The sequence below is a fragment of the Coregonus lavaretus genome, assembly GCF_964263955.1.
Source record: "Coregonus lavaretus genome assembly, chromosome: 2".
Lineage (NCBI taxonomy): Eukaryota > Metazoa > Chordata > Actinopteri > Salmoniformes > Salmonidae > Coregonus > Coregonus lavaretus.
In genome coordinates, this window is record NC_139989.1 from 50,562,333 (window position 1) to 50,576,385 (window position 14,053).

Here is a 14,053-nt window from a genome sequence, read left to right on the forward strand (position 1 = left end):
TGCCCTCTCCCAGGTAATGTAGTGTGACTGGCCAGATTGGAGGGATGGAGGGAGGAGGAGGAGGTGTGAGAAGGGGGACAAACGAGCAGGGTCAACTCCCAGGACAACTTAATATTTAATCACCCCGCCACCTGTAACTCTACACCCCACTATTCCCTCTGCTCCCAGGACAGGAAGAGGAGGAGGATGAAGGGATGGAGAGAGAGAAAGAAGGGGAGAGAGAGAGAGAGAGAGAGAGAGAGATATATATATATATATATATATATATATAGAGAGAGAGAGAGAGATATATATATATATATATATATATAGAGAGAGAGAGAGAGAGAGAGAGAGAGAGAGAGAGAGAGAGAGAGAGAGAGAGAGAGAGATGAAGATGAAGAAAGAGTACTTCTCTACCTCACAAATCCTCCCTTGCTCAGGCGGAGACAGTTAAGAGAGAGAAAGAAGAGAAGAATGAGACAAAGGAGAAGGTATGTGATGCTGGGGGATGAGTGAGAGAGGGAGGGCAGACAGTCAGAAGAAGACAGATGAGAGAGACGGAGGACAGAGAATGAGGAAATTAAAACAGCGTTAATCATGTTGAGTGCGGTCCTATCTACATGCCTCTGTATGGGAAGTGCAGGCCTGGGATATGCAGGGCTCAGAGTTAGTCATATAGACACATCATGAACATCTTTGAGGGCTATGGATGGATATCACAGATCCGAGATACAGCACTACAAATAATAATGGCATAAAACACAAAATACACTTCCTACTAGTAATACATAACTCCACAACCACATACAGTATCAATGCAGTCTTGATGAACATCCATCCTCAGTACACTACAGGGCCTCCTCAGTTACTCCTGTCTCCAGTCTTACTGTAGTTACTGTTGTGGGCCCAGTGGAGGGTGAGTGAGTGATGGTGACCCAGCCAGCCATGGCCCCAACTTGGCCCAGTCCTCCTCTCTCTGCAGCTGTCGGCCTGCTGCTGCTGCCTTCTCCCTGGGTGCCTGTGGGCTCACTGTGGCTATCCTCTCCCCTACCGTGCATGGAGGGGATTGGAGGCTGTGTGATGTGGCGTGTTACGGCATGGGGGAAGGATGAGTGGGGAAGGGAGGGAGGCGGGCAGCAGGTAGGCAGGGAAGGCAGATGGGCCGCCAGGAGCCCCGGGTCCCCGCGGAGTTCAGCGCGCAGCCACCCAGCCCCGGCGACGGCGTCAGCATTTTGAGGAGAAGCTGGGGAAAGTGCTGAGGCGGCAGCCAAGCGGAGAGACAAGGTGAAGTAGTGAAAATGTAACCAGCCTGATGAAAGTTTTTGTGTGCATGTTAAACAGGAGAGAGAGAGAATAGGAGGAGCGGGAGGACAGGGGAGTGAGAGAGGAAGGAAGGAAGGATGGGCAAGGGTGAGCTGAGGAGGTTGAAGTATTTCCTCTATGCTCTATAGACCTCAGCACGACATTCAGTCTCACCTGTGGGTTCCATCGTCAACACATTAATGCTCATCAGTATCTCAACCCTTCAGTTCTAGCGCTGTCATCAGTACCTCAACCCTTCAGTTCTAGCGCTGTCATCAGTACCTCAACCCTTCAGTTCTAGCTCTGTCATCAGTACCTCAACCCTTCAGTTCTAGCTCTGTCATCAGTACCTCAACCCTTCAGTTCTAGCGCTGTCATCAGTACCTCAACCCTTCAGTTCTAGCGCTGTCATCAGTACCTCAACCCTTCAGTTCTAGCTCTGTCATTAGTACCTCAACCCTTCAGTTATAGCTCTGTCATTAGTACCTCAACCCTTCAGTTATAGCTCTGTCATCAGTACCTCAACCCTTCAGTTATAGCGCTGTCATCAGCCAAGGACGTGAGCTTGGTTTGAAGAGCAACGCCCCTCATCACCCCACATCCCTCTGCAGCATACATGCCAGGCTAGGCCCCTGGAGCTCTGGTGGAGTTAATGTCATTTGCACTACATGACACGGCGTAATGCAACGCTACAATCTGGGGAGCTGTGTGTGCTAACTGAGTGTTGTGTCGTGTGTAGTCAGATGGCATGATTACATAAAGTTGGGTAACAGAGGGTCACTGAGGGGATACACTCACTGGCTGGTGTTGATGGAGACTTTCACAGCACTGATGGAGTGTTGATTATGATGTGGCTCAGATAGGGAGCTGGTGTTGGGATGGAGTCTAATGTGCTTTCTCTCCTTTCTCTCCCTCTCCTCTCATTTTTCACTGTTCCCCTCTTTTTCGCTCTCATTCTTCCTCTCCTATCATGCTATATATATGATTTTATTTATCCTATCTATCTCTCTCTCCTTCTCTATCCCTACATAACCCCCCCCCCCCCCCCTTTTATTTGTCTCTTCTCCTGTCCTCTCTGTTCTCAGGTGCGGTGCGAGCTTCCAGCATCTTCCCCATCCTCAGTGTCATCCTGCTCTTCATGGGAGGGCTGTGTATAGCTGCCAGCGAGTTCTACAAGTCACGCCACAACATCATCCTCAGTGCAGGCATCTTCTTTGTGTCTGCAGGTGAGTCTAGAGAGGAAGAGAGACGGGAAGAGAGAGAGGAGGGGGTGGGTATCTAGGACAGGTAGAGGAAGAGAGGAAGGAAGACTGGGAAAAAAGAAAGAGAGAAACAGTTGCTATGGTGGAGAGGGATAGTAGGGGTTACATTAGGGAGACGAGCTTCAAATGAGTTGGTTCCATTGATAGAAAGTATACACAAATGCAAATGTTTTCAGTCACTACTTTTTAGTCACTAACATGCAATGTTATTATGGTACACTTACATAGAACAGTTGTACAGATTGATGTAAGTCCTGCAAAGAACAGACTGTTGACTAATCCACCTAGGATAAGAGCGTCTGCTAAATGACAAAAAAAAAAGTAAAAAAAAAAAAAACAAGTAAGGTGCAGTGCACTAGCAGTCTCTCTCTGCTGCTGGTCATCCCCGGTACTGCAGCTCCTCAGTGAGCTCTCAGCCTCCACTCAGAAGCAGCCACAAGTCACGCACTCCATTCTTCCCTCTTTATCCACTTATTTCCTCCTGATCTGGTTGCTGGGCTAGGAGCTACCCATTGGGATTCAATTCTAAAAATATGGTGTCCCTGACATACTTTCCCAATGATCCATCATCCCAGCTCTACTGTGTCACACACTTCTCTTTCTCTCTGTGACTAAACGTTACAGTCAAAGTAGATATATATACACTGAGTGTACAAAACATTAGGCCTAAACATCAGAACATCCTCAATTTGACGGGGCATGGACTCTACAAGGTTTCGAAAGTGTTCCACAGGAATGCTGGCCCAGTGCGTCCTACAGGTCTGTCAACTACCATACCCCGTTCAAAGGCACTTCAATCTTTTGTCTTGCCAATTCACCTTCTGAATGGCACACATACACAATCCATGTCTCAATTGTCTCAAGGCTTAAAAATCCTTCTTTAACCTGTCTCCCCCCCTTCATCTACACTGATTGAAGTGGATTTAACAAGTGACATCAATAAGTGATCATAGCTTTCACCTGGATCCACCTGGTCAGTCTATGTCATGGAAAGAGCAGGTGTTCCTAATGTTTTGTACACTCAGTGTATATGAGTATATGATTATGATCCCTATCATAGATTGTGAGCCCTATGTGAATCATAGGTAAAAGCATGTTATGTGCTGTCCCAACTGATCTGACTCAGGATCTCAATCTATATTCTTAAACACTGTAAGGGCAGAGGCTCTGGCTTGGGTCATATTTCTGGGTCATATTCAGTCATATTTAAAAAACAGTTGATGAGAAGTACGGAATTTATGTACATTATCCTTTGGTGAATCCGTGGCACTTGTCTCAAAAGGTTTGTCTTGGTAATGGCGTATTCATTGTGGTGGATGGATGCACTCAGTTGTAGAACAGGTTCATGGAGGACTACTGCATATGTGAAAAGGTACATTTCCTGTCTTAACTGATTGCATAATCCTCTGTTGTTCTCTCATCTTGCCCCTCCAACTCCCCAACTACCCAACCCTACACTCCCCACTCCCTCAGGCCTGAGTAACATCATCGGGATCATCGTGTACATATCAGCTAACGCAGGGGATCCCTCTAAGAGTGACTCGAAGAAGAACAGCTACTCCTACGGCTGGTCCTTCTACTTCGGAGCCCTGTCCTTCATCATGGCCGAGATGGTGGGTGTCCTGGCAGCCCACATGTTCATCGACCGCCATCGGCAGCTCCGGGCCGGGGCCAGGGCTGCCGACTACCTCCAGGCCTCGGCCATCACGCGCATACCTTCCTACCGCTACCGCTACCGCCGCCGCTCACGCTCCTCCTCCCGCTCCACAGACCCCTCGCACTCCCGCGACACCTCGCCCGTGGGCCTCAAGGGCTTCAGCGCGTTACCCTCCACAGAGATCTCCATGTACACACTGCCCAGGGACACCCTGAAGCCCGGGGGCACGCCGACCGCCACCTACAACTCGGAGAGGGACCACAACTTCCTGCAGGTCCACAATTGTATCCAGAAGGAAAAAGACTCAGCCAACACCAACACAGCCAACCGCCGCACCACACCTGTATGAGGGAACTCTGAGAGCAGAGCCCGAGGGAGGGGAGACAGGGAGGCCCCCACCCAGGTCTCTAATATACCATAGGCCAGGATGAGTTTCCATGTTTATAGAGATTGATGATTTTGTTTCATTCAACTGCATGATTTTCCCATCTACCATTGTTGAGAGAGTCGAAAGGGGTTTGTTGAGTTCCGTTGGAGTAAATGGTAGTACTGGGAGAATGGGGAAGATTGTCATTAGAGACGGAGTCATTTTTCTGGGCGGGGTCGGGTGATGAGGGTGGGGCACTGAAGGGGAGGGTTATGATTTAAATTCGATTCATGATATCATAACCTTTTGGTTTTGACAGTTTGGCTCCACAGTTTTGGTGGTGCAACAAGCTGCTGTACTTTCCCATCACACCACCTGCCAGATGCCTCTGATTTGTTGTCATATTTATTCATTTTCTGCATTAAAACTGTGAATTTTTGCAGCTTGGGATTCAGTAAGAATTAGCCCAGTCTGTAAACTCTAACAAAGGTACTATATGTGTATTACTTTTATAAATAAATTATTGTTAATAATCAAGAGATACAGACTTTACTGAAGCAAAAAACAAACAAGTAAACTAAACTAAGTGCTGTTGGTAACACGAGAAAAGACTCTTTTAGGATCTGCTGGAAGGATGACCAAGCCAGAGAGAAAGTACTGTAGGTACACTACACTACAGAGCTGCTGAAACATGACGAGAGACAGATGCAGACAGTCAACAGTAGAAAAATATATATTATTTTAATAGAACCTTCTCGCCTTTTTCTGAGTCCCTGTTCGCTTTCTTTTTTGGGGGTGGGGGGGGGGGTCGTCATGGGAGCGTTGAACCCCTCAAGAGAAACCAACAACAACAACAATGGGATCAAAGTTCACACCAAGAAAAAAAGACTCCAAACACGACTTCTCCAAGAAGGAAGGAGGAGAGGGGGAGGAAAAGAAGAGGACGCCAAACACAAAAATAAAAACTTGCGTAAAAGGCAAGCAACAAGTTAAATATGAAATAGTACAAGAGAAGCTAAGTAACTCAAAATTTCAGAAATTAAATGCATGCTATAAAATTACAGCAAATCTGCTCTTGAGAAACTTACGTTTTAAAGGATAATGATAATTAGAAGGGGAAAAAAGCGATGACGCTAACGTTTAAACTAGTAATGTTTCATGTGTATTTTTTCTCTTATGTTTTTTTATTTACTTCATTTTATTTTATGCTTTTGTGAAAGAAACCAAACAATCTACACAGAACAAAAACTGATTTTTTTAAAATGGTTTAGTTTATTTCTTTATATAAATATATGTATGTATGTATTTTATTTTTCAAATTCACACAGCCTTAGTCATGACTTTGTTTCTTTTGATTTTCAATGTGTTGTTCAAATTGAAAATGAAATCTTTAAAGGTGCCAAAACCGAATGATCCTTTACTTGGATGCATCAAGTCCTGATGAATAAAATACCAACCCTAGGGAGAACAAATCAGCCTGTTTCTCTGTGTCTCTAACCTACTGTATCCTTACACTTAACACCACTGTTCTATGTCTCTGATACACTCTAACACTGGCTCTCTGTGTGTCTCTACTCTCTAACATGTACTAACACTTGTGTTAACAAGCATGTTTCCATCTTTAGGCTACAATATGGGAGAAACCATGATTCTAAAGGTAAAACAGCATATAAGACACATCAACGCGTGGTGTCTTTCTAGGACATGACATTCCTGAAAAAGGAACACAGGTTTGCAATAAAACCAGGACTCCGTAGCTGGAGCTATCCATGTAGAAATGATATACCACACCTTTCTACACGACCGCCCTAAAAGCATCACTTTCAGGACCTGATGCACCCGTTTTTCTCTGCAATGAGGTGAGCGTGTGTGTGTGGCAAGCATGCACGTGTGTGTGTTTATGCGCGCACACGTGTGTTTGCACGTGTGTGTGTGTGTGTGTGTGTGAGGCAGACACATAATAGCAGCCCTCACATAATAGCAGCCCTCTGAGTGGAAACAAAGGGTCTCAGGCTGTGGCACCACTGGCTGTGTTTGTGTACTTGTTAGTAAGAGGGAGTAATAGAGTGGTCTCTCTCTGTCCAGCATGGCTCATGAAATGGGTCTCCAGTAGAGCCAATGAAGAGTATGGAATCAGCTCCCGCACAGCCCAGTCAAAGCCCTTCTCTGTCCTGGCACCCCAATGGTGGAACCAGCTTCCCCCTGATGCTAGGACAGCAGAGTCCCTGCCCATCTTCTGAAAATGTCTGAAACCCTACCTCTTCAAAGAGTGTCTTCAATAAGACATCTCAGTCTTTACTCCCCCCAAAAAAATATTTTACTACTAGCACTAACTTTGCTGATAACTTCTTTATTGAGGAAAAATGCACTTACTACGACTGTGATATGTGGTTATCTCACCTAGCTATCTTAAGATAAATGCACTAACTGTACGTTGATCTGGATAAGAGCGTCTGCTATATGACTACAATGTAAATGTAAAAAATTGGATCCTATTATGGTCTCTGTCCAATGTGGGAGCAATGAGCCACCTGGAATTTTTTGGGCTCCAACTCCATTCAAATTAAGGGGCCAGCAGGTTCATGGCGAAAAGAAAAAGACCCCAAACTGTTTCTATTAGACAAAGTGCTGAGATCTTGATTCAGTGTATTATCTGAGTTCACTGACAAAAGCTTCTCTCCATAAATTTGTATAAGAATGTGTCCACGAAGCACTCTGAATGAATAGGGCTTTTTATGTACAGTATAGGCATTTTTATTCAGAATTCATAAGTAGCAGCCATTTTACAAGGCTGGATTACATTAAATCCTAAATGGAGGAGAGGAGGAGGAGTTGAGAGATACTGACATTACCATAAGGCCACATCTAGCCCTACACACACAGATGTCATTTTTTAATATGTTTTGGGAATGGATGTTGCCCCTCTCTCTTTCATCTCTGTCTCTGTCCCTCCCTCTCTCACTTCCTCCATCTTGTCTGGCTGACATGCTTGTCCTTAATTTGCCTCTCCTGCACAATCTCTCATTCTCTATCCCGCTGTGACTTACACACTCACATACTATCTCCTCCCTTCCCCCACCCCCCCTGTTGACTTATGCTTTCTGGTGTTCTTGCTATCACCATGCCTCTTCCCCTGTTGACTTATGCTTTCTGGTGTTCTTGCTATCACCATGCCTCTTCCTGCTCATATGCCCCCTCCTCTACTTTGTAATCTATTTCCTCTCTCTCTCTCTCTCTCTCTCTCTCTCTCTCTCTCTCTCTCTCTCTCTCTCTCTCTCTCTCTCTCTCTCTCTCTCTCTCTCTCTCTCTCTCTCTCTCTCTCTCTCTCTCTCTCTCTCTCTCTCTCTCTCTCTCTCTCTTCTGTTCTTTTTGCTTGCTCTCACGATTGCAGAACATCTCTCCCCCTCTATCGCTCCTTCCCTCTCCATCCCTCCCTCTCTCTTTATCTCTCTCTTAGAATGCAGGAGATGTGATGAAAGGAGGGAAGTGCTGTTGACATCACTGAAATCTAATTGAGAGTGTGGCGGTGGTGTCCATCCATACGAGAGTCCCAGCTCACTGCGGGGGAAGATGCATTTGTGGCCCACACTCCTAATGAGCTTCTTACCACTGGATTCTCTGTGGCTTCAACAGCCATCCTCTCTCCACCCCTCTATCCCCATCCTCTCTCCATCCCTCTATCCCCTTCTCCCCATCCCTCTATCCCCATCTCCCCATCCTCTCTCCATCCCTCTATCCCCTTCTCCATCCCTCTATCCCCTTCTCCCCATCCTCTCTCCATCCCTCTATCCCCTTCTCCCCATCCTCTCTCCATCCCTCTATCCCCATCCTCTCTCCATCCCGCTATCCCCTTCTCCCCATCCTCTCTCCATCCCTGTATCCCCTTCTCCCCATCCCTCTATCCCCATCTCCCCATCCTCTCTCCATCCCTCTATCCCCTTCTCCATCCCTGTATCCCCTTCTCCCCATCCTCTCTCCATCCCTCTATCCCCTTCTCCCCATCCTCTCTCCATCCCTCTATCCCCTTCTCCCCATCCTCTCTCCATCCCTCTATCCCCTTCTCCCCATCCTGACAGTGGGGAGTTGAAGTCTGGAGTTGCTAGACATGCCCTTGAAGAGTCAAGCCCTTTCTTGGCAGCCTAACAGAGTTGGACATTCCATGGTGACGTCATGGAGAGTTAAGGAGAGCTCAGCGGTAATGCTAAGGCCAGTTCCACAAAGTAGAAACTCGCCGCACCCACCGCAGTGAGAGGAGAGCAAGGCTCCGGCTACGCGGCTCACATCATAGGCTGCGTTTCCATGCTCTGTCACTGAAGGTTACAAAGTGTCATTTCTGAAATGGAGCCAGAGGAGGGAGAGATTCCTCACACTCTAATTGTGTGTGTGACTCTCTCTCAACCCTCCCTTTCTGTTTCTCCCCTCTCCTACTGTGTGTCAATATCTGCATTTTAGCATGCAAGAAATTAGCCTCTCACTCTGTCTCTCAGTGTCTCCCTCTGTCAGGGTCCCTCTCCCTCTATCCCTCCATTCCTTTTTCTCTCTATCCCTCTCACCCTCCCTCTCTCCCTCCCTCTCTCCTGGTGTTGTGATCAAAGTGCCTGGTGTGTCTCTCTGCAGTGCCGTGTGATCAGAGAAGTGGGGGGAGGGTGAAGAGGGGGAGGGAGGGTGAGAAGACGAGGCCGGAGGAATATACTGTCCCCTTCTGGGTGGGAATACTAAGAGACCATCCTCTTCTCTGGGCTGTCTTTGTGTCTAAGTACAGCAGTCTCCAAGGTTACATAACCTCGCATCAAACCAACAATTACCTTTCTCTGACTTTAGCAGCCGTGTTATGGGACCGTCAGGCACGTCACCTGAAGACTCACCTCTTATCCCCAACGAGAAGGCCACTGCAAGAGAAGGGCTCGGTTGAGCACGGCTGGAAACTGTTCAGCTGAAGAGATATTCAACAGTAAATGGTGACAGTGGCAGTACAGCTTTGTGTGTGAAACACATGAGCTCTGTGTATGTGTGTGTGTGTGTGTGTGTGTGTGTGAGTGAGTGAGTGAGTGAGTGAGTGAGTGAGTGAGTGAGTGAGTGAGTGAGTGAGTGAGTGAGTGAGTGAGTGAGTGAGTGAGTGAGTGAGTGAGTGAGTGAGTGAGTGAGTGAGTGAGTGAGTGAGTGAGTGAGTGAGAGAGAGAGAGAGAGAGAGAGAGAGAGAGAGAGAGAGAGAGAGAGAGAGAGAGAGAGAGAGAGAGAGAAAGACATGGCCTCTTGTTTATGCTGACCAGAGAGCTGCTGACTGCGCTCACCTAGGTTATTTTGGGGCCAGGGAGAGTTGAGAGGCTACAGATAGCTAGGCATGGCTCCTCTACAAGACATGTCACGAGGACAAACGAACACTGAGTTCAAAATGACACATTTCAAAATCGCTACATTGTCACAACAACCACCATACTCAAAACAGAGGGGGAAAACCCTAGTTAAGTGCGCAGTCTGTACTTTCACAAAAGCTTTTGAAACAGTAGTGGAGAAGAAACAGGTTCCTCATAAAGAAACAGTAGAACCACTAGACAGCATGATAGGGATTTAGAAAAAGGCAGTGGAGGAAATGGGCCTTGATATCCTACCCATCCTGCTCTCTGGTGGTGAGAGGCAGTACTTCATGCAGGGAGGGAGGGCACTGCTGCTCCTATAAGCTTGGGGAAGAAAGGAAAACTGTGTCCATGGGAACAGGCTTGGAATACTGATGCCACAGTGCAGGGGTGCATTGGAGCTGCAGTCTATTCTGGCATGCTCAGGCCAAGGCTAAGGTATTTTCATTACAGCTGTCATCTAAAGGTCTGAAGGCTATTATCAAATGTTGCCTTTCTGTCAAAACTGGGCTTATAAGGTACCCCCTGTCACTATTATTCGATTGTGAATATCTTAAAGATAATAATACAATATTGATCAAATAGCAGCAGTGAAATAGTCTCTCATCATGTCTACATTGCGTTTGTCACTAAGCTTGTCAAAGAAAGCAAGCATCTGCTGCTCATTTTCCCCCAATGACCTAAACAATTGATCCTACTGGTCACCATAATGGATTGTATGATTTGTGACCCACTATCAGTAAATGTTGAAAGAAAATTAGATTAAAATGCACCATAAACTCCTTCTTTTCCTCCACTGGAAACAGCCGTGGCCAAACTTGGAGGTCGATCTTCTCTGTGGCACGACGGCTCGACTGCACCAACAGAGACTGAAAACAGAAGTTAATCAATATGACATTTTACAACTGCACATGCCTTTCACATATATAGGTGTATGATTTGTGATCCGCCATCTACTAATGAGCTTTCATGTTTTTCATTCTTCAACTGTCTCGGTATGTTTCAGTATGTTGAAATACTGTACTGTATCGTCCATCTATTACCTGCTGGGTGAGGGACGGGGGGAGTCAGAGGCTCCTTCAGCACACACAGAACCCTGACCCCCATCCTCTCCATGGGCCCTGATCCTGAGCGTGAGGTCTTCCCTGATGGTCTATCTCCCTGGCTGTCAGACTCCCTGCCATAGCCCCGCAGTCAGTTCCCTCACCCTGCAAGACAACACTGACTCTCTGCCAGCCTATCTGCCAGGCCCGGGCCAGGACACCCCTCACACACATAGGCGCACGAGCATGCACAAACACACACACTCACACAATGCTTGGCCCTCCTCTCTCCTGTCCCAGCATGCTCCCTGGCTAGATGGATCCAGTCCACTACTAACAGCTGCTGCGCCTCAGGCCTGGGGCCCGGCCCCACTGTACTGGACTGGAGGTTCCACTGCTCCAGGCCCAATGCCCCAGCCCAGCCCAGGAAAAGAACCTTACTGCTCTGACTGGCACTACAATTACATACCAGGTTATCTGAGACAAACCTTCACTCTGTTACATAACACACCAAAAATGAAACATAATTACAGTAGAATAGCCCTGAGAAGGTACTTCAGAGCAGCTTGAGAGATTCTTCCAGAGATGCCATTACCTGAACAGTTGACCTCACCTCCATTAGAAAGGCAGGGAGTAATTAGTTCTGTATTTTACAGTGTTACTGGACGATTTGGAGAAAGAAGTGATATTATGTATAAGAGCGCTGTGGGTGTTGGGACTGGACTGAGTTTATCTGTGCTTGCGCTACAGTGAGGTTCAGTGCCTCTGGAGGTTATTATTACATAACAGCAGGCCATCTCCATGACTCTCCCTCCAGATACAATGACATACTGCTCTGCCTCTCTGTCTTTCTCACTAACAGTCATCCCAGACTCTGTATCACTTCTTTCAGGGGATGCATCATGTTCATATCACATTCTTTGGGATTTGTTTCCCCTCCTTGGACCTCAATGATGAGAAATGCTTCCGTTAGGGAATGTTTTGAAAAACTGAAATGTGCTATTTTCACCTCATTTAACACCTGATTTACTTAACAAAAGGCACATCTCAATAAGTGGTCCATGTGAGTCATGACATGACACAGGTGGGGGGTGGGCCTTTCCTCTTTTGTTCTCTATTGCTCCTCTATTGTCCCTAAAGCAAGGGGGAGGCTGATGGACTTCTAATCAAACTTCCCATCAATGCCTTCCTCCTTGAAACTTGCAGTTGTCTATAAAAAAAACACTATTTTGCTCAAACATATTTGTTTACCCTTTAGTGTGTGTACTTTACTGTCTTTATACTTGGGATATCACTTTAACAGGAAAAGTTCAAAAATCACTAGAGGACATCTTTAATTTAATAGGAAATAAGGACCTTGAAAATCCTTCTGAAAATCCTATTTTTTGCAAAGGATGCAGAATATTATGCAGAGATGTGTCTAGCGGGAGATGTGAGGGATGTCTAAATGGAGTGCGAGGCCCTCAGGGTCCTCCTCATTACCTGCTGAAGTGGAGGTGAAAGCACTTTTGAGATGAGTCAGAGTGGAAGGCTTAATTGCTGTACAGAGCTAGGTGAGCCCTGACTGAAGCCAAATATGGGTAGAACACAAGGACATACAGAGTGTACAAAACATTAGGAACAACTGCTCTTATTGATGTCACTTGTTAAATCCACTTCAATCAGTGTAGATGAAGGGGAGGAGACAGGTTAAAGAAGGATTTTTAAGCCTAGAGACAATTGAGACATTGTGTATGTGTGCCATTCAGAGAATGGGCAAGACAAAATATTTAAGTGCCTTTGAACAGGGTATGGTAGTAGGTGCCAGGCGCACCAGTTTGTGTCAACATTTACGTTTAAGTCATTTAGCAGACGCTCTTATCCAGAGCGACTTAGTTAGTGAGTGCATACATGTTTTTTTTTTCATACTGGCCCCCCGTCAAGAACTGCAACGCTGCTGGGTTTTTACACGTTCAACAGTTTTCCTGTGTATCAAGAATGGTCCACCACCCAAAGGACATCCAGCCAACTTGACACGTGTGGGAAGCACTGGAGTCAACATGGGCCAGCATCCCTGTGGAACGCTTTCGAAACCTTGTAGAGTCCATGACCCACTCAGTGTACACTCAGTGTATTGCCAATGCTGGCTGAATAGGAAATAACTTGCTTTCAAAAACAGACATGCTGGTGTATCCTTTCAAATTCATAAAATTAATAATGGTCTAAAACTGACACAAGGATCTTATCTTCTACAGACATACCGTCATCCTGATTAGTGCACTCTGGACTGCAGTGTTCTTCCCCTTGGACATCTGGATCAGCCTGCAGCAGTGGGCCATTTCTCAGAGGAACATGACAGTGTGGATGGTACAAGGGACATAATCTGCTGTTACCCTGCCCAAATTTCCATTACTCACTTGAAGCACAGGAGTGCTTTTATTAGTGGAGAGCATTTATAGGATACATACATCCCCATATATGTACAGCTTGCCATGTAACTATTCAAGTACTCACAAAACCAGCATTCCATCCATTAGCCTTGAACTGTACTAATTAACCACATCTGCTGTATTCATTATCCAGGGCTGTCATACACAGCTTTCCAATATGCTGACACAGGCTGCGCTACAAGGCCATCAGTACTGTCCAAATGCATCAACATCCTTCAGCTCCCCTAAGGGAGGCAACCTCTACACTGAACTACAGGCAAGCAAAGTCCTTTTCATTAAAGCCATGTTGACCTTGACAAGTTAACTTCCAACCGGTGCAACTGCATATAGATCCCCTGACTAGCTAGTGCATTAAAGCAGATTATCCATTATGTTGACAAGATACTAACTCTAGCAGGCACGAACACTGAAAAGCAAGGTCTTCAAATGGAAGGCAGCAAGATTTGGAAACATTCTTGCCAATGAGGGCAAATAGTGTTAACAGGCAAGTTTCCATAGCCAAAATTGCCTTTATAAGATTCATGGACACTTGCCTTAATTTTAAAACACAACGTAACTTCTTGGGCAACCTGACCAAATTCACAAGTTATATATCCACTCATTGAAAGCAAGTCTAAGATCTGTTCTGTGCACCATTTCAATGCATCCTGTTCTTAA

The 14,053-nt window shown here is 46.1% G+C and overlaps 1 protein-coding gene across 1 annotated transcript in view; it reads left to right on the plus strand.

Annotated features, from left to right (window-relative positions):
* LOC311150116 (voltage-dependent calcium channel gamma-2 subunit) overlaps positions 1 to 4,552 on the plus strand; it is a gene marked incomplete at both ends in the record, with an annotated part of 55,371 nt that extends 50,819 nt beyond the window's left edge. Inside the window, 2 exons of the mRNA XM_084187406.1 lie at positions 2,370 to 2,510; positions 4,020 to 4,552. Coding sequence (XP_084043532.1) covers positions 2,370 to 2,510; positions 4,020 to 4,552 — 674 coding nt within the window. The remainder of the gene's footprint in view (positions 1 to 2,369; positions 2,511 to 4,019) is intronic.
* Positions 4,553 to 14,053: the final 9,501 nt, after the last annotated feature.